General features: G+C 57.5%; 4 protein-coding genes across 8 annotated transcripts; 3 read left to right on the top strand and 1 right to left on the bottom strand.

The window, feature by feature from the left end:
* Window positions 1-32: 32 nt before the first annotated feature.
* On the top strand, window positions 33-2,995 carry G6PC1 (glucose-6-phosphatase catalytic subunit 1). The gene is made up of 5 exons (XM_051794759.1): window positions 33-324; window positions 835-944; window positions 1,283-1,391; window positions 1,636-1,751; window positions 1,851-2,995. The coding sequence occupies exons 1-5, from the start codon at window positions 95-97 to the stop codon at window positions 2,360-2,362; spliced, it is 1,077 nt and encodes a 358-aa protein (XP_051650719.1). The 5' UTR covers window positions 33-94; the 3' UTR covers window positions 2,363-2,995.
* On the bottom strand, window positions 2,951-11,353 carry LOC127474225 (putative protein PTGES3L). Of its 4 annotated transcripts, XM_051794755.1 has the most exons (19): window positions 11,184-11,353; window positions 10,702-10,815; window positions 10,498-10,564; window positions 10,078-10,176; window positions 9,626-9,715; window positions 9,484-9,537; window positions 8,588-8,710; window positions 8,355-8,514; window positions 7,915-7,972; window positions 7,405-7,561; window positions 7,198-7,314; window positions 6,865-6,995; window positions 6,624-6,690; window positions 6,352-6,443; window positions 5,819-5,873; window positions 5,151-5,245; window positions 4,884-5,015; window positions 4,221-4,299; window positions 2,951-3,126 (listed from the first exon to the last, which is right to left on the bottom strand). In XM_051794755.1, the coding sequence occupies exons 1-18, from the start codon at window positions 11,351-11,353 to the stop codon at window positions 4,284-4,286; spliced, it is 1,797 nt and encodes a 598-aa protein (XP_051650715.1). In that variant the 3' UTR covers window positions 2,951-3,126; window positions 4,221-4,283. The 4 variants fall into 4 exon arrangements, with proteins under 4 accessions (XP_051650715.1, XP_051650712.1, XP_051650713.1 ...); XM_051794752.1 differs by lacking the exons at window positions 9,484-9,537; window positions 9,626-9,715; window positions 10,078-10,176; ... (1 more) ...; window positions 10,702-10,815; window positions 11,184-11,353 and adding an exon at window positions 8,791-8,931; XM_051794753.1 differs by lacking the exons at window positions 2,951-3,126; window positions 4,221-4,299; window positions 9,484-9,537; ... (3 more) ...; window positions 10,702-10,815; window positions 11,184-11,353 and adding an exon at window positions 8,791-8,930 and having other exon boundaries at window positions 4,792-5,015.
* A 3-nt stretch (window positions 11,354-11,356) lies between these two features.
* On the top strand, window positions 11,357-14,864 carry RUNDC1 (RUN domain containing 1). The gene is made up of 5 exons (XM_051794757.1): window positions 11,357-11,746; window positions 12,367-12,525; window positions 12,782-12,980; window positions 13,234-13,323; window positions 13,885-14,864. Exons 1-5 carry the CDS (start codon window positions 11,411-11,413, stop codon window positions 14,745-14,747), a joined length of 1,647 nt encoding a protein of 548 aa, XP_051650717.1. The 5' UTR covers window positions 11,357-11,410; the 3' UTR covers window positions 14,748-14,864.
* A 615-nt stretch (window positions 14,865-15,479) lies between these two features.
* Window positions 15,480-17,616, top strand: RPL27 (ribosomal protein L27). Of its 2 annotated transcripts, XM_051794766.1 has the most exons (5): window positions 15,480-15,593; window positions 15,692-15,774; window positions 15,894-16,063; window positions 16,639-16,749; window positions 17,526-17,616. In XM_051794766.1, exons 2-5 carry the CDS (start codon window positions 15,694-15,696, stop codon window positions 17,572-17,574), a joined length of 411 nt encoding a protein of 136 aa, XP_051650726.1. In that variant the 5' UTR covers window positions 15,480-15,593; window positions 15,692-15,693; the 3' UTR covers window positions 17,575-17,616. The 2 variants fall into 2 exon arrangements, with proteins under 2 accessions (XP_051650726.1, XP_051650727.1); XM_051794767.1 differs by lacking the exon at window positions 15,480-15,593 and having other exon boundaries at window positions 15,691-15,774.
* The last annotated feature ends 381 nt before the right edge of the window (window positions 17,617-17,997 follow it).

The following is a 17,997-nucleotide window of genomic DNA, read 5'->3' as shown; positions in this document are numbered from 1 at the left end:
CAGCAAACAAGACTCAGCAGACTATAAAACCCCAGCGGCAGAGCGGAGCGTGGGGCAGCCGGAGCCGAGCCCAGGGCAGGGGCAGCAGAGGAGGATGGAGGCCAACATGAACCTCCTGCACGACGTGGGCATCCGGACAACGCACTGGCTGCAGCAGCACTTCCAGGGCTCCCAGGACTTGTTCCTCTTCATCTCCTATGCTGCTGACCTCAGGAACGCTTTTTTTGTCCTCTTCCCCATCTGGTTCCACTTCAGTGAGGCAGTGGGCATCAGACTCATCTGGGTGGCTGTGATCGGAGACTGGCTCAACCTTGTCTTCAAGTGGTGAGTGGCCCTGAGCCACAGCTCCCTCCGAGTGTGTTGGCACAGCTGGACTAATGCAGGCCAGCTGGGTGCTCTCAGCTCCAATGCTGGGGTAGAACAAAGGACAGAGTTCAGCTCCCAGCTGGGCAGTGACAATGGTTGCTCCTTCCCAAGCTGTGCAGCAACAGCTCCCCCCTTCTCAGAGCCAGGCAGAGAGATGGAGCCTTCTACAAACAGAATCTGCTTATCAGCCAGGACTGTGGTGCTGAGCAGGGGCTGCACAGAGTCCCTCGGCACAGGAGGTTGCATTGACTTGCACCCAGGAAGTTCTTGCTCTTCCCCTTCAGGGCCGGGGATGGGGACATGGACAGGCAGTGTCAGCTGTCAGAACCAAGCGACCAGCTGTGTGCTGTGTTTTTCAGGATGCCCTCAACCACTTGTGGGTCCTTTGCTTCTTCCAGCTCCCAGGACAGAGCTGAAGCTGCAGCTGTGCCCAAAACCTCCTCAGACCCCATTTTCCTTTCTTTTCAGGATCCTCTTTGGAGAGAGACCATACTGGTGGGTCCACGACACGGACTATTACAACAACACCTCTGCCCCAGAGATCCAGCAGTTCCCGCTCACCTGCGAGACTGGCCCTGGTAGGGTCCCCCAGCCCTGGTAGGGTCCCCCAGCCCCAGCTGGAGCAGCGGGCACTTGCCCAGGGTGACCTGCACATGCAGGGAGGGGGGTGCTGGCCTGGGCAGGGTCACAGTTGGCAGCCCACCAGTGGCACGTGGTCCTGGCCAGCTCTTGAGAGAGGGCCATTACTGCTGTGCTCCCAGGCACACCAGCTGTGCCCGCAGTGGGGGGAGGCAGGGAAGTCCCTGTACAGAGCAGACCTTGACCCTTGGTGAAGATGTGGTGGTTCAGCACAAATCCTGCCTGTGCTCAGCTCTGGCTCACAGCAGGTCTGACCCGGGGCTCTCTTTTTGCCCAGGGAGCCCGTCTGGCCATGCCATGGGTGCAGCAGGTGTGTACTACGTCATGGTGGTGGCCCTCCTCTCTGCTGCTCGTGGGAAGAAGCAGTCAAGGACATCCGGATACTGGTAAGCTGTGCACCAGAACAACCTGGGCAGAGTGCTGGGCAGAGGCAGCTCCAGCACTGATTGGCACAGCCAAGCCCATCAAGGCACAAGGCTGTGGACAGATAGACAGGCTGTGGCACCCCAAGTGGGGTCTGCATGAGGATGGGCTTGGCAGAGAGCCAGGCATTGTTTAAGGTGTGGGATGGCAGTGCCACAAGCAGTGCAAGCTGGCTCTGGCACCAACATAGCCACCTGCCCCTCACAGGGTGCTGTGGATGGTGCTTTGGACGGGGTTCTGGGCAGTTCAGGTCTGCGTCTGCCTGTCCCGAGTCTTCATTGCCGCTCACTTCCCCCACCAAGTCATCGCAGGCGTTTTCTCAGGTAAGTGCATCAGATCCCCCATGCCCTTCCCTGCAGCTCTTCCGTGCTGGACTGCAGTACCTTGAGCACTGACCAGTGCTGCTGCTTTGTTACTGGCAGGGATGGCTGTGGCCAAGACCTTTCAGCATGTGCGCTGCATCTACCACGCCAGCCTACATCGGTACACGGGCATCACCTTATTCCTCTTCAGCTTCACCATTGGTTTCTACCTGCTGCTGCGGGTGCTTGGCGTGGACCTGCTCTGGACACTGGAGAAGGCACGGAGGTGGTGCAGCCGCCCTGAGTGGGTCCACATCGACACCACCCCCTTTGCCAGCCTCCTCCGTAACCTGGGCATCCTCTTTGGGCTGGGGCTGGCTGTCAACTCCCACATGTACAAGAAGAGCTGCCAGGGGAAGCAGGGCCAGCAGCTGCCCTTCCGCCTGGGCTGTGTCACTGCCTCCCTCCTCATCCTCCACATCTTTGATGCCTTCAAGCCACCCTCCCACATGCAGCTGCTCTTCTACGCCCTCTCCTTCTGCAAGAGTGCAGCTGTGCCACTGGCTACTGTCAGCCTCATCCCCTACTGCCTCTCCCACCTCATGGCCACACAGGACAAGAAGGCTGCCTAGGGCATCCCTGCAGGTAATCGTGCCCAGGCAAGTGGCCACCCTAGCCCTGGTCTCAGGGGCACCCACTAGCCCTGGTGCACCCCAGCCACTGTGTGCTCCCTGCTGGTTTTGCACTGGGAGTGGACTGTGGAGGCTGGGCTGGTGGCGCTGCCGGGTGGCTCCCACCACATAGACCCACAGTCTCAGTCGTGCCCTTGCTGATGGCACAGCAAGCCTTGCACTCCCAGGACTCCCCTGCTGCCCCTCCTGCACCCATGGGTGGAGGTCGTCTGCCTGGGACCCAGCAGCAGTGGTGGGGAGATCCTGCACTCCCTCTGCAGCTCACGGGGACACGTCAGCTCCGCACTGCAGGGCTGGGGACAGCACCACCAGGTGCAGGGTGCTCACCCCTGGGTGCCTGGGGTCTGCTGGCGAGGCAGCTCTGTGACAGGAACGGGCAGACACTGTGACATGGAGATAAAGTGCCAGCACGAGGGACCCTTCAGCCCTGGGGCATCCGGTGTTTGCTGCTGTGATGCAGTGTGGGGTGAGCGTACACCTGTGTGTGTACATACATACATGTATCTATACACACATGACGTGGGGGTGTGGCTGTGCACAGGAGGTATTTTATTAAAGCTGAAGGTGTGTTTAGCTGGTGAGTTCGAGTGTTCTGCTGGCCTGTGCTGTGGGATGCAGGATCAGCTCCTGGGTGCAGGGCTGTGGCATGGACTGTGGGTGGTGGAGGAAGGACGTCTGTCCTGAGTGATGAGAAACACCAACACCTGCAAAACATGTTCAAATCACTGGGAAGGGCACTGCCAGGTGTCCTGGGTCTTTGCCATTCACCCCTGGTTGCAGTCAGACACTGAGAGCACAGCAGGTGGGGCAAGGGATGAGATGCTTTCTGTGCTGTTTATCCAAAGCTTCTGGGTGCACCTTGTGGCAAGAACAGGGACAAACTCGTGTCACCTTGCTGCTTACAGAAACAAGCTCAGCTTTGAGACTGAGTGACTCGGTTGGGGCTGTGCTGAACTCCCAGGGTGTGGGGACAGAGCTGGCATTTGGCTGTGCTGCGGGGTTGGGCTCAGGGTGGTCAGTGCTGGCACAGCCCCCAGCCACCACGAGCCCCAGTGCCAGCTCTGCCCGGGTGCAGGAAGCGGCTGCATCAGCACGGGGTCACAGCAGCTCTGCTCTCCCAGCCCCATGGGGTCACAGCAGCTCTGCTCTCCCAGCCCCATGGGGTCACAGCAGCTCTGCTCCCCCAGCCCCATGGGGTCACAGCAGCTCTGCTCCCCCAGCCCCATGGGGTCACAGCAGCTCTGCTCTCCCAGCCCCATGGGGTCACAGCAGCTCTGCTCCCCCAGCCCTGGCATCCTGACCCCCCTGGTATCAGCATCCTGACCCCCTGTGGTGGTCCCATGCTCCCTCCAGCTTCAAGCCATGCAGGCTGTACAGCCTGGCAATTAACTCCTTCACTACACATCCTCGCTCAGCCTGAGATAGTCTAAAATATATATGGAAGTCCAGATATTTTCTTCCTGCCAGATTCTGTGTGTGCACTTGCAGAATCTCCCCCAAACAACCAGTGCCTGCAGCACTGACCCTACACCCAGCTCCAGTTTCTGTGGTGTTCCCTGTGTGCTGACACTGTCCCAACAGCTCAGCCATGGGCCATGGCCTGTGGCCCTGCAGCAGCCACAGCGGCCACATGTGGGAACATCATGTGCTGGGGTTCACCATCCCTTTGTTCATGACAGATAAACTTCCTTAGGATGGAGGTTTCTTTTATTCTATTTCTCTGTTTATTACCAACATCTAAAGTGAACCTGTCATGTCACTTCTAGCAAAAAGGAGGGAAACCCCCCCCCCAAATTACCTGTTGTGCCCCACTGTGGCTCCACAGCACCATTTAGTTCCTCCAGCTGAGACTGCAGCAGCTTCAGGGCCTGCCCGGGCTAGAAAGGCAAGCTTAGGGAACACTGGGAACAGGGCTGCCTGATCCCAAGGGAGTTTGTAACTGCAGCAGCCCAAGAAACTCTCAATGTTCAAAGAAGGACCAATAACAACTGCACTTCAACAAGGGAAAGGACTGGTACATGGTGGGGAACAACCTCCTGCCTGTGGACCACCCACTCTCCCTTCTGGGTGCTCTCTGTCCCTGGGCAGGCCAAGGTGTCAGGGAGGACCAGTGGCCTCTTGCTGAGTGTTACTGCCAAAGCAACTGCTCCTCAGCAACTGGTGCAAAGCAAAAGGCCCCAATGCACCGCCAGCTGGAGGCCCCTCTTGGTTTTAGTAACCTTACGAAGTGGTAAACTAAGGACTACTTTAACCCCTGTACCATTTGGCTGGGGAAATGAAAGAGCCCTTGCAGCAAAGCACGGATTGCAGATCCCCTCCCCACTTCTGTGAGCACCAAACCAGCCTGCACAGAGCATGTGCACACCAGCTTTTGGGTTCAGGTCTTTATTCTCCAGGAGAGAAGTTAGTGGGGTCTGTGCAAAACAGGGAAGGAAGCCCTACTCTGAGAATTATTTCTTACACTTCAGGGCTTCGATGGCTGATGAATTCCTGGAGCAGAGCTTCCACTTCTCCCCGACGGCTCATCTTGGCTGCCTTGCCCTGGAAGCGGTCACGCTTTCCAGCTCCTTTCCCTCCCAGCAGCTCTGCCACCCTGCAGCAACAACACCACAGGCTGCAGCCCAACCTGCTCCTGACAGCAAACATGGATCTGTGCCCGGATTCCACTGTGTAGCTGCTCAGTCTGCAACGTCAGAATTCATTTTAAACAAACCACAAAACACGTTACCTGGGACCTAAATTCTCAACTGCTTCAGCAGGTCCAGCTAGAAGGAAGAGTCCTGCTTCTTTTTCATCCCCCACAGTCAGGAATAGCAGAGTTTCCTGTGGACAGAGATGGATGTTACTGCAGATTAACTATTGCCTTCCTTGTTCAGGGAAAGGACAGACACTGGCCACAGGACTGAAACACCACACTGACAATTCAGCAGTTTATGTGTGTTACTGAGACAGAGATTTCTTGAAAAAAGTAAAAGGAAAGTGGCTTCTGAACCTTTGGTTCTGTCATATGTTGTTGGGACAACATGGTACTGGGATGTCCTCAATTAAAAGGATACAGTTGGCAGTTGGACTAGATGAGTGTTGTAGGTTCCTTCCAACTGAAACAGGCTACTCTTTCTATTGTATTCCTATCCTATCCTATCCCATCCCATCCTTTCTAATGAGGCTTGGTGCAGCTTTGGGGGTCAGGCTCTTCCCCAGTCCTCTGAATTCTCACTGTTGAGGATTTCCCTGCAGACTGAGGCTGCTGGGGACAGGTAACCTCAGGTAACTGTCAAAAGGAACCAGACCTGCAGCTCATGACTGCAGCAAGAGCAGCAGCCTCACCAGCCCCTGTCTGTGTATAGCTCAGGTGGAAAACCAGTGGTGTCAGGTCAGTCTTCATCACCAACTCACCTCTGTCCCAATCTCATTAGCGATGATGTTCATAAACTCAGAATCACCCTCTTTCCTGTATAGATGGGTAAAAAAAACACTTCAAAAGGAAGGAAAAAAACCCTCTAGAATAAAAAATCTCAATCAGAAACCAATGGCCTGATCAGGGGTTTTGGCCTCTTGCACTTAGTATAGAGATTAGGTTTTGTCCATATATCTAAATCCTTGTTGGGCATTCCTGTGGACATGTTAGGAATTACTTAAGTGTTTATCTTTAAGAAATAGAGCTCCCTAGTTTTATTTGAAAATATCAAGGGCAGAGAGAAATTAGATGGATGCAGTCATTTCTCAGCTACAAAACCAGAAGTCAGTGACTGAATTACCAACAGATTCCTTCAATTACAGAGCTTTGCAGCAGGCTGAGGCAGTTTAATATTTTGTTCACCTCGTTTATACTTTTCCTTGAGAAAACAAGCCTGAATAGGTGTGAGAAAGGCAACTGTCATAATACATGTGAGATACTGTTGGCCCCTTTTCCCTGAGCTCCTCTGTACCTGTGTAACACAAACAGCTGCCTTGGAGCAGGTTTGCTCTTGAAGTCCCGAGCTATCAAAACAGCAATGTCTCTAAGCAGGTTCAGGTTATTCTGAAAGAAAAGCAAATGAACTGTACTGTCAGTGTGAATACAGTTGTGTTCCTAGAGGTTAGAGCACTTTTCATAATATCCACAAAAACTGAGGCCTACAATTCAATTCCCAGTTTCCACAACTAAAGCTTAGGTCTGCACGAAGCAACCACAATTCACTTTTCCAAGCCATTCTCGTACCTTCTGGAGCAGTTTCACAGAGCTCTGCAGTCTTTTCACAGCCTCTACATGCTCACCTGGTCCATTTCTGAAAGAACAGGGAGAATTTAGATCATTGGCTCATCATGAAGGACAAAGGAAGGATTTCCTAAAGGAGCAAAAGCAGATCATACACAGCCCCAGGAGCTGTACCCTGAAGCTTATGTGGTATCTGTCAGGAGAAAGAGTAAAGATGAAATAACAGAAGTGGAAAGGTTATTACTTGAGCAGGGAGGTTAGAGCCTTCTCGGTACTGTGACTTTGTTCAACTGATTTCAGCACTCTGTTTCCCACCAAGAAAATCAAGTTGGTTTTGTTCTTTTTCCCTTTTTCCACACCAAGGAGCTTAATAACCTTAAAAAGAAAATCACACTGGTCAGAACAGCATTTTAGTTATATACACAGATGGTCATTTCCTACCAGACTATGCCTTGTGGTGAATACTGACTCTCTGCCAGTGAAAATAAATTGATTAAAATCAATTTTAATTGATTAATCCACACATTGCTCTATGTGGAGTGTGGCTCCCAGAGGCAGCTCGGCTGTGACCACCCACCTGCAGGTCACTCAGGTTGGAGACATGAGTCCCACAGCACATGTTGGAGTCAATGCCTTCGATGTCCACAACACGCACTGGCCCCACGTGGTCGTCGGGCAGCCCCCGGCTCCTCACCTGGCAGAGGAGAACAGTGCCAAACAGGGTGACATCCATGCTCAGTTATTCTGGTCCCACAAACACCATCAGTTCTCTCCCATCACTTACTCTTTCAATTTCAGGGTCATCTGCAGCCAGTTCCCTCACTGTCACAGGGACCCTGTCCCGGATTTTCTCATTCACGCTCTTCTCCAGGGCCTTGACCTGCTCTGCTGTCATTGAGGGGGTGTCCAGCTCAATGAGGCTTCGCTGGCGGCCCAGCTCCCTGCACCAGGGAAGAACATCTGCTGCTGTAGCTCAGACCATCCAGGAGGTCCCTTTGTGCAGCACCAGCATCCCACTGCCAGGAATGTGGTGACTGAAACAAAACACACTTCTCTCCCTGCTTTGTTCAGAGCACCAGGTGCAAACCAAACACTTGAGGAGGACAAGACAGAGCAAACACTTTGTACAGCTTCTCTCCAGGTCAGTCACCTCTCCCAGGCAGGACCTCTGAACTTGAATGAAATGTCCAAACTCCTTTTGGTGTATTAATGTTCAGGCTCCGTGGAGCCCAGCATGGTGGGACGTACCAAACAAGGTAATACTGGGGTCAAAAGGAACCTTTATCCTGCTCACCATGAAGTTGTCTTGAATCCAAACATCTGTTCTGCAATGGCAGTGATGAGATGCTGTCCTGGAAGAGACATGCAAGCACCAGCTCTGAGTGCCACTGGTATTTTCAGTCACACTGTGTATGTCCCACTGACATTCCCCACAACAGGCGAGCACTGGGTGCTGCAGGGCTCCTACCGGCACCCAGAGGAGCAGTGGAGACAGCCCTGCCCTCAGGGGTTGAACTTTTCCTTCCAAACCTGTTTTCGGTGGGTTTGTTTACAAGCCAGGGAGAGCTCGCAGGGGGCACTTGCTGTCCCAAGTGGCGCCGGGGACAGACTGTGCACGCAGAGCTGCCGAGCATCCCCCTGCCCTGACCGGGGCGGGGACACGCTGGGCACTGACCGCCCCCCGCCCACGGTAACCGGGGTGTTACCGGGCACCCCCCCGGTACCGGCACGGACCTGAATGCTGCTGCATGTGGTCGAAGCGGCGCTCCCAGTCCAGCGACAGCAGCACCTCGGCGCCGGGCTCCAGCGCGGCCGGCACGAAGTGCACGGCCTCGGGTCCCCGCCGGGTCACGCGCAGCACCGGCACGTCCCCGATGAGGCCGCGATCGTCCGGCTGCGGACACGAGGGGTCAGCGCCGCCGGACCCGGCCCGGCCCCCGCCCGGCCCGGCCCGGTCCGTACCGTACCTGCCCGCCGCCCTCGGGGAAGAGGATGGTGTCCTCCAGCACCACCTGGAACCCGCGCACCGGCTCCCCGCCGCCCTCGGGCCGCAGCTCCGCCGCCTGGCACGACACCACCCTGGTGGCGAACTGCGACAGACACGGCGGCACCGTAAGGGTCGGGGTTAGGGCGAGGGGCCCGCCCCGCGCCCCGCGCCCCGCGCCGGTACCTGCCGGGCCCAGCTGTCCCGCTGGCACCGGAACACCATCGCGGCCGCCCGGGCACGGACACGGCGCAAGTGGCGGCAGCTGCAGCGCCGGGAGCGGGCGGGGCCTGCGGGGTGACGCGCGGGCGCGCTCCCGGCGGCGGCGCGCGCCCGCTGCCGGCGGGGAAGGACGGTCCCCCGTGGGGACGGACGGCTCCTGGACGGGGAAGGACGGTCCCCCGTGGGGACGGACGGCTCCCGGGCACAGCAGACAACTGCGGCAGTACACGTTTATTGCCCCATGCCCCGCGCGGGTAACCGGGCACGGCAGACCGGACCGCTTCTGCCGCCCGGGGTCGGGTGCGCTGCACAAGCGGGCACAAGCTGAGGCAGCTCTGCTCTCTCTGAAAACCCTCTCCGCGCTGCCTGTCCATCGGTGCGTGCTACCGGCGCGTTGGGAGGCTCCTGCAGCCGCGGCATCCCCGGGAGCCCGGACTTCAGTCGTCCTGTGGGAGAAGTGGGAGATGCCAGGGACCGGGCCAGCCCTGCACCGGCCGGCAGCCCCTGGCAGCCCGGGGAGCGTGTTTGCGCTGGCTCGGGGACAGGCTGCCCGAGGGGAGCAGCACGAGCTGCTGCTGCTGTCCTGGAGCCGGGAGAGGTCAGAGCCCGGGCTCTGCTCAGCAGGGTAGTGGGAAGTAGCTGGCAGGTGGTACTTACATCGAGGTCATCCATGGCTGGTGGGGGGCCTTTGTCTGTCACCCTCTCCAGCATCTGGATGGGAAACAAACAGCTGGCTCCCCCTCATCCCAAGCACCCATCTGACGTGCCCCTGGACCCTGAAGCCGGCAGCCCAGCTCACCTCTGCGTACTGCTCCACCATGGCCCTCTCCACCTCCTCATCACCTTCCCAGTCTCGCCAGTTGTCAAAGTCCACAGAGAGCCAGGCCGGCTGTGGGCACAGAAAGCATCCCCTGAAGGGGGGAGCAGCACCGCAGGGACTCACAGCCCACGGGCTGCTCCTGCACAGGGCCTGGGAAGAGGCAGGAAGCAGGGATGTCCCTTTGCCTGCAGGCACCGGTCCTGACCCTGCCTGTGTCGAGGAAAAGAGGTGCTGCATCCTTCCTGGATTGCACTAATTTGTGGACTAGCAGTGATTGTCAGGTTGGGTTTTTTGGGAGCTCTGTCTTGGGGTCCCCCGTGGGGCCCTCTGTGTCTTTCCCAGGGGCAGGTTGGTCCCTGGGAGCTGTGAGGTGCTGCATGGGGACAGGACATGTGCTGAGGCTGGTCGTGGCTGCCAGGCACCACACACACCTTGATGTTCTCCTTGGTGATGCGTGGCCAGGCCACTTTCTCCTTCCACTTCCTCATAAAGCATGTGATGGACCGGTCAGAGCGCTTCTCCCTTGAGTCCTGCCAAGAGATCAGAGTGCCTCACCTCAGTGTCTGTCAGACTCCTCTCTGCAGAGCTAGACAGGGTTATAAAGCTCAGCCCCGCACAGACTGAGGGGGATAAAGAACCACGGAGACACATTGTTTCTGGCTCAAGCCAGCACCCCAAGTACCAGCCCTAGGCAGGGTCAGGGCTCTCAGGTGTGTGCTCACCTCACTGAAGCTCTCGGGACACAGGCAGGATTCAACGCTAAGCAGCATTGCTCAAGACTACACAGGCTGGCTCTGACTCTGAGCCTTATAGAGGCTGGTGGAGAACAGTTTGTTGGGGGGAAGCCTCACCTTAGAGTTGACTCTGGCATATAGGTTGATCTCATTGTAGAACTCCACACCGTCTGCATTTTTGCAACTGCCAAAACACCATAACAGCCTGGCTTAGGAGATGGTTGAGGACATGCGTGCCCTGCTCTCTCAGAGGCCTCCTTATCCTCCAAACAACGCTCAGTTCAGGCCATGTCACCAGTCAGCAGGGCAGTGGCTGCTCACCTGAACACCAGCCGCTGGTCCTCGATGACGACCTTCACGTCTGTGCTGTCCTCGACACAAAACTCCAGGTACACGTACCGCGGGCGGTCGTACCACAGTGTCTTTGCAGGTTGCCTTGGGGAAGAGCAGACCAGAGGGTGTCACCAGCGGACATTCCCCCGGTGTCCAAGAGCGCTCTGCAGGGCCCGCAGGGGGCACAGGGGACAGGGGCGAGGAAGGGGCCCCGGACGCGGGCCCTGCCTGGGTCGAGCCCCGGGGCTGGCAGGGGGAGCCGGGCGGGTTCCGGCCGGGAGGTGGGCGGTGGGCACACGGCGCTCCCCTCGCCCGCCCCGCACGCCCCTCGACCGGCTGGCGGAGGGACCCGGCCAACCCCGTTCCAGCTCCCCCATGCCGGTCCCGGGTCGCAGGGTCCTGCCTGGCGGTGCGCCGGCCAGGGACCGGGCGCCGTGCCGGCGCTGCCTGTCCCGTCCGACCGCGCTCACCTCGCCATGGCCGTACCGACTCCGCCCTGCGCTATTTTGGGTAGGGGCCGGGAGCGGGGGCCGGGAGCGGGGCCGGCCGGGGCGGGCACAGCGCGGACAAGCCCTGGCCCGGCCGCCGCCCGCTCTGCCCGCCCCACCGGGCCGCGAGGGGGCGCGCTGGCCCCGCCCATGGCCCCGCCCCGCGCCGGCAAGATGGCGGCGGTGTCACGGCGCCGGTAGCGGCGGCCATGGAGGCGGAGGGCGGCCCGCTGGGCCCCGGCGAGCGCTGGGCGCCCGTGGGCGCCGTGTCGGCGGAGGAGGAAGAGGAGGCAGAGGAGGAAGAGGACGAGGACGAGGTGGCAGGCGGCGGGTCGCCGCAGTCGGTGCCGCGGCTGCGGGCCGAGCGGCGCCGGCTGCACGGAGCGCTGCTGGCGCTCGCCTCGCACTTCGCTCAGGTGCAGTTCCGGCTGCGGCAGGTGGCCCGGGCCGGCCCGGCCGAGCAGCAGCGCCTGCTCCGCGACCTCGAAGACTTCGCCTTCCGCGGCTGCCCCGCGCCGCTGCCCCACGGGCTCGGCGCCGCTCCGGTGAGTGCCCGCGGCCGGGCGGAGCGGGGCCTTGTTTGGGCACAGAGAGCACCGGCGCCGCGGGTACCGGCGTCCCGTGGCTCCTGGCCCCGCGCTGCCCGCCCCGGCATCTCTACGTGCGCGTGTCCCGGGTGAAGCCCGTTAGCGCTGCCGGCGGGGGCTCAGCAGCTGCGCTGCCCGCAGTGCTGGTGTTTGCACAGAAATCGGTGCCAGACACAGTCAGGGCCCTGCTGACTCGGTGCCAGCTCGCAGGGACGTGCCCTAAAGCCCTGAGTGGTGTGTCACCGCTCCACTCCCACCTACGGCACAGGTGAGTCAGAGGATCTGTGATATGAACATGTTATTTACACACACGTTATTTGGCCACTTTCTTCCTGGATCCCAGCCTTGTGGGATGGGGTGTGGGTGCAGGAGGCCTGGAGAAGCACTTTCCTTCCCCTGTCAGATGAGGTGATGTGGCTGTCTTGGTGCTTAGACACATTTCTTTCTCAGGCTGGTTTGCAGTGCTCACAAGTGAAGTGCATGAGCTGCAGGAAACATTCCTCATGTCATGATCCTGTTCTCTGGGGCCTAACTGTGACAATAAGCCTTCAGTTTGATTTACTGGTAACCATTTTCAGGGTGAGCGAGAGAAGCAGGAACAAATTGAGGTCCAGAAGGAGAAGCACAGAGAGCTGATCCTGCAGCTCAAGACACAGCTGGATGACCTGGAGACCTTTGCTTACCAAGAGGGCAGCTATGACTCTTTGCCACAGTCTGTGGTTATGGAAAGGCAACGGGTAAGGCTCACAAAACCTCCTGCATTTCCTAGCCCTTGTGAGGGATTACAGACTGTAGGTGGTTATCAATCTGTATTTCTTGCTAGCAGCTGAAATAGTGTCAGGAGTTTTTCTACACATGTGAACCTGTCCTGTGTCTTTTGCAATTATTTCTGTGCAGCAGAGGCATCCTGTTTCCAAGCGAGTGTCTGGGAAAGGAGTATCCTGGGCAGCAGTGCCACATGGTGAAATCATGCTGCTCACTCGTATTTTGCAGATGATTATAAATGAGTTGATAAAGAAGCTGGACATGGACTTGAGTGAAGATATTGCAACGCTCTCCCCAGAGGAACTGCGGCAGCGGGTGGATGCTGCCATAGCACAGATTGTAAATCCAGCCAGGGTGAAGGAGCAGCTGGTGGAACAACTGAAGACCCAGATAAGGGACCTCGAAATGTTCATCAACTTCATTCAGGGTCAGTGATGAGGTTTTGGATGAGCAGACTGAATTGCTGTGTAATTCCCTGACACAGTGATGAGGAGGGAGGTCACAGATGTTGGAAACAGCTCCTGGGTCACAGGAAAGTACAAATCTCTCTAAACTGATGGTGAGGGAAAGGATAGAGTGGCAAAAGAGGTCCAGAGAGGTCAGAGGAATGTTGACCTTAATACTGTATGCACAGCTGAAATTCATAATTGTGAAATAATGGTGTGAAATCCTTGTTGTAGATGAAGTTGGAAGCTCTGGTAAGGCGGAAGATGGACACTGTGACTGCGGGGGCTCCTACAAACCCAGCACCCAGCCTTCTGGGAACAGAGGTGGGCACCACTGGGCTTGGCACTGCTAGCACAGTTCTGGCTGTCCCTCCCTGGAGCTTTGACAGGCACAAACCAGTCATACTCTGCTTTTTCCTGGCAGTTGGTCTTTGTACTTCCCCAGTCCCACTGCTGAGGGCCTGTGTCCAGTTCCTTTACCCTCCCTTTATGTGATCATTATAGTAGTCACAGGGCCTGAACGTGTGGCAGAGAGGGTGGGATTGGTATTTAGCAGGGGTCAGGAAGAGAAGGGACTGCTGACAGTGCAAAATGCAGACAGACTGAGCAGCCCTGTCTGATGCACTCTAATTCATGCTCTTCAAGCTCTGAACTCTGTAAGCAGGTACTGTGAGCTGGGGGGATCCAGTGTTCTTCAGTTTGAGACTTCCCCACTTATCCCACGAACTTACTGGAACTAAGTAGTGTAGCATGAGGGATCTGCTGCTAGTCAGAATGTTGGCCTGATGGAATTTGCAGGCATTTACACTCCCTTTGTGTGTATGAACAAGCAGCGTTGTTGACTCCCTAACGAGAGTATGTTTTTCTCTTTTCTAACCTGGTCAGTGAACCCAGAAGATGCCAAAAGGATGCGAGAAACGGGCCTGCAGCTCATGCGCCGTGTGCTGGCTGTGCTGCAGATCTTTGCCGTCAGCCAGTTCGGCTGTGCCACAGGTCAGATCCCTCGCACCTTCTGGCAGAAGGACCAAGACAACAAGGACTTCTCCCCCTTAATTAAGAAACTGGAGTTGTCGGTGGAGCGGGTGAGGCAGCTCGCCTTGAAACACCAACAGGCAGAGCAGGTTGTCTGCTCTGAGCTGCAGGACGTTCCCCTGGGAGGCAGAGACGAGCTGACTCTGGCTGTGCGCAGGGAGCTGACGGTGGCTCTGCGGGACTTGATGGCTCACGGGCTCTACGCCTCTTCCCCTGGCATGAGCCTGGTGTTGGCACCCATCGCGTGCTTGATCCCCGCGTTCAGCCCCTCGCCGCGGACCATGCACCCCTGGGAGCTCTTTGTCAAGTATTACAATGCTAAGAACGGACAAGCCTTCGTGGAATCCCCGGCTCGCAAGCTCTCCCAGTCCTTCGCCTTGCCTGTGACAGGAGCAGTGGCCACCACCCCCAAGCAGAGCCTGCTGGCTGCCATCCACACGGTGCTCACGGAGCACGGCCCCTTCAAGCGCAGCGCGGACTCGGAGCTGAAGGCGCTGGTGTGCATGGCACTGAACGAGCAGCGCCTGGTCTCCTGGCTCAACCTCATCTGCAAGTCTGGAGCTCTAGTGCAGACCCACTACCAGCCCTGGAGCTACATGGCCAACACGGGTTTTGAGAGCGCACTCACCCTCCTCAGCCGCCTGAGCAACTTGAAGTTCAGTCTCCCGGTTGATCTGGCTGTTCGGCAGCTGAAAAACATCAAAGATGCTTTTTGATGTGTTTTTATTGTAGATCATCCATTTTCCACAAGTAGGCAGCTGTTGGGCTCAAGAAGCCTGGCTTTTGTAAGACCCAACTTTGTCTCTTTGATATTTGCTTTTAGGGAAGTCTTAGAGTGTCGTGATGCTGGAAGTGTGTGTTGTCCAAGGTTGTCCCTGCAGAGCTGCTGGAGGCTGTGAGATGGGCAGCACCTCCTTACCCCAGCCCTGCTGCTCTCAGGGGCAAAACTGCCTTGCCCAGGTGTCAGTGAGTGTTGGGGTGGGGAGCAGAGGGGACCTGCAGCTAAGCTCCTGTGTGGTTATTTCTCACCGTCTGTGCTCCACATGATGTACCCACGAGACCTCTCATGGAGGAGCGAGGCTGGCAGGTGTTGAGGCACCTCGGGGACTGCCCAGTCACACGGGACTTGCCCTCTCCAAGGTGGATGTAGAAGACGGAGGCAGATACACAGATGCCCTGGGGCTCCAGGGTCTCCTCCAGCAGCTCCGCAACCCGCGTCTCTCGGGCTGCCAGGCTGCTTTGTCCAGCGGTCCGAGCAAATTGTTCCAGGCTTTTGTGCAAGGGCCAGCACGGCCCGGTGTCTCGCGGGGTGTATTAAATAGCGCTGTAGTGCGTGTGGGCCGAGCCCGCCACCGTGCCGTGTGCTGTGTCCGTTACCGGCTCCGTTACGCGGCCCCCGCCGTGCCGGGGGATGGGGGGCGGAGACACACCCGGCCCCGCCGTGCCCGGTGCCGGCAGCGGCTCCCGGTGTCGCGGCGGAAGTGACGCGATCGCGCCTTGAGAGGGCGGGGCGCGGCCGCAGCTTCCTCTTCTGGCCTGGGCGCCATCGCGGCGGAGCCTCGGTGAGTGGGGGCCGGGCGCGGGATCCGCCGCCATCCGCGGGTGCGGCGGGCGGGGCGCGGCGCGGGCTCGGCCTGACTGCCGGCTGCTGTGTCCGCAGAGATGGGGAAGTTCATGAAACCGGGGAAGGTGGTGCTGGTGCTGGCCGGCCGCTACTCGGGGCGCAAGGCCGTCATCGTCAAGGTGAGCGCGGGGATGATCTGGCGGGGCCGCTCCGGGCGCGGCTCCGCTCGGTCGTGCCGGGAGGGCTGCACGGGTGGAGTCCCCGCGGTGCCACCGCCGCTGCGGCCCGTGTGTTTCAGAACATCGACGATGGCACCTCGGACCGCCCGTACAGCCACGCTTTGGTGGCCGGCATCGACCGCTACCCGCGCAAGGTGACGGCTGCCATGGGCAAGAAGAAGATCGCGAAGAGGTCCAAGATCAAGTCCTTCGTGAAGGTTTACAACTACAACCATCTGATGCCCACCCGGTGAGTGCGGCCCCGACAGCGCTGCTGCCGGCAGTGTCGGCTGGAGGAGTCTCGGCTGCACCTGGGGATCGCGGTTCTTGTGTGCTCTGGTGAACGCCCAGAGTCACTGGGGCTGTTAATGTCGTGTCTGAGTGAACATGAGGCTCGGGCTCTGCAAAAACAAGGAGTTGGAGGTCTGAGGTTAAGGGGAAATACTAACTTCTGGAATGAGGCAGCTGGCTCTTAATTTAGCCACAGGAACCTTCCCCTTGTTCAGGGAGTGTCAGCAGATGAGCATTTGAAACAGCTCTGTCTGGGGCTGGCAGAGCCATTTCTCCCTGTGCCCTGGAGCTCTCGGAGCAGCTCCCAGGCAGCACGTTGGACAGAGCTGTGCATCCCTCAGGAAGCGGTTGACTGTTTTCTTTATAGGTTGAACTGGGGATCCTTTAGTGGTTCAGTCATTCCTTAACTGAGGAGGCTTTAAGAACTCTAGCCCCTTGACCTGGCACTAGTTAGACTGCTCTTGGTCCCTGCTTGGTTTTCAGCCCTGTGCCAGGTACTGTGGGCCTTTCAAACCATGCTGTTCTTTTGCCTAGGTATTCTGTGGATATTCCCCTGGACAAAACAGTGGTCAATAAGGACGTGTTCAGGGACCCCGCTCTGAAACGCAAAGCGAGACGCGAAGCCAAGGTGAAATTTGAGGAAAGGTGAGCTGGGATCTCGTCTCTTCAGTGGTGTTGGTGCTTGTCCTCAGGGCAAGGACTTGGGTGGCTGTGCCACAGCCTGTGAGTCCCCAGTTGGCACTTGTGCCCCAGCTTCCTTGCGTGCACGTTTGGTGAACACGTTCCTTCTCAGTTGTCCGTGTGTGCAGCACTGTGTGTGTGCAGCACTGTGTGTGTGCAGCACTGTGTGTGTGCAGCACTGTGTGTGCAGCACTGTGTGTGTGCAGCATTGTGCAGGTGTGAGCAGGGCCTTTCAGGTGCCAATGGATGCTCTGGCATCCCACTGCCAGTTCATCCATTCTCTGTCAGTGGGCTGAGTGGCCTGGGGTAGTGCTTATGGTTTGCCCAGGAGTGCTTGGGTTACTGATCCCTTTTGGTTTTCTGTTCAGAAGCTCCTTCAGAGGAAAGAACTGTGTATTCTCAGACCCAGGGTGTTTCAGGCAGCCCCTGTGCTGTTCTCTGAGGGCAGCTCCTGGTTACTGCCCTCCATGCAAGGTGTCCAGCAGGATGGCCGTGTCCTGTGCTCATGTCTGTGGGAGTGGTGGGTGTCCTTCACGAGGAATCTGGAAGCTGGCCCTTGCTTCCCTTAGAGTTTCAATATTTAAAGCCGGTCTAGTTGCAGCCTAGGCTGGAGAGACCAAGTGAATTGTCTCTGAGTAAGGTGGTTACTACTTCCTGTCTGTCTGGCACAGCTCAAATGCAGGTTTCGTTCTGTTACCTGCTGGTACAGAGCCTTCTCTAACCTTTGTATTCCCTTTCAGGTACAAAACCGGCAAAAACAAGTGGTTCTTCCAGAAGCTGCGATTCTAGGGGTGTAACAAGGTTGCATCAATAAATGTTTATTAAAAACCATGTTGTTTTGTTATTCAAAAAAAAAAAAAAAAAAGCAGTGGTCTTTGTGGTATGGTTGTGCTTTCTGTGTGTCTCTAAGAGCTGGAAAGCTATGGCTGTCCAGGTGAGTGTCAGCACCTGAGCCAAGGATGCAGATGTTGCCTCTGGGACTGCCTTGGGGTACCTCCTGCACAGGGTGGGGCCATGGCTGCTCTTCCCTCCTGTACCTTTGGGTTGATGTCATTCCTGCCACACTGAAAATCTCTTATTCCCAAAACTGTGATGATTCCTGTGAGAGAAAAGGGATGGAAGAGGGAAGGTGAATGGATGATTCCAAGTGTCTGCTGAGTGCAGGGTGATTCATGTGGGGACCAACCTGAGGGTGTTGGATTTTTGGTTCCT

Source organism: Manacus candei, unplaced genomic scaffold (genome assembly GCF_025592945.1).
Source record: "Manacus candei isolate 608988 ecotype Guabito, Panama unplaced genomic scaffold, ASM2559294v1 h1tg000040l, whole genome shotgun sequence".
NCBI lineage: Eukaryota > Metazoa > Chordata > Aves > Passeriformes > Pipridae > Manacus > Manacus candei.
This window is presented reverse-complemented; position numbering and strand designations above follow the sequence as displayed.

What these genes read in the sequence shown, in the direction of transcription:
- RPL27 (XM_051794766.1), top strand. Translation starts at nt 15,694, where the DNA reads ATGGGGAAGTTCATGAAACCGGGGAAGGTGGTGCTGGTGCTGGCCGGC. An exon ending in AACCATCTGATGCCCACCCG is followed by an intron (nt 16,064 to 16,638) that starts GTGAGTGCGGCC and finishes TCTTTTGCCTAG; the next exon opens with GTATTCTGTGGATATTCCCC. An exon ending in AAGGTGAAATTTGAGGAAAG is followed by an intron (nt 16,750 to 17,525) that starts GTGAGCTGGGAT and finishes ATTCCCTTTCAG; the next exon opens with GTACAAAACCGGCAAAAACA.
- LOC127474225 (XM_051794755.1), bottom strand. Translation starts at nt 11,353, where the DNA reads ATGGGCGGGGCCAGCGCGCCCCCTCGCGGCCCGGTGGGGCGGGCAGAG. An exon ending in CCAACCTGAGTGACCTGCAG is followed by an intron (nt 6,996 to 7,197) that starts GTGGGTGGTCAC and finishes TTTCTTTTTAAG; the next exon opens with GTTATTAAGCTCCTTGGTGT. An exon ending in CTGTGAAACTGCTCCAGAAG is followed by an intron (nt 6,444 to 6,623) that starts GTACGAGAATGG and finishes CTTTTCTTTCAG; the next exon opens with AATAACCTGAACCTGCTTAG.
- RUNDC1 (XM_051794757.1), top strand. Translation starts at nt 11,411, where the DNA reads ATGGAGGCGGAGGGCGGCCCGCTGGGCCCCGGCGAGCGCTGGGCGCCC. An exon ending in ACGGGCTCGGCGCCGCTCCG is followed by an intron (nt 11,747 to 12,366) that starts GTGAGTGCCCGC and finishes AACCATTTTCAG; the next exon opens with GGTGAGCGAGAGAAGCAGGA. An exon ending in GTTCATCAACTTCATTCAGG is followed by an intron (nt 12,981 to 13,233) that starts GTCAGTGATGAG and finishes TCCTTGTTGTAG; the next exon opens with ATGAAGTTGGAAGCTCTGGT.
- G6PC1 (XM_051794759.1), top strand. Translation starts at nt 95, where the DNA reads ATGGAGGCCAACATGAACCTCCTGCACGACGTGGGCATCCGGACAACG. An exon ending in CTCAACCTTGTCTTCAAGTG is followed by an intron (nt 325 to 834) that starts GTGAGTGGCCCT and finishes CTTTCTTTTCAG; the next exon opens with GATCCTCTTTGGAGAGAGAC. An exon ending in CATCGCAGGCGTTTTCTCAG is followed by an intron (nt 1,752 to 1,850) that starts GTAAGTGCATCA and finishes TGTTACTGGCAG; the next exon opens with GGATGGCTGTGGCCAAGACC.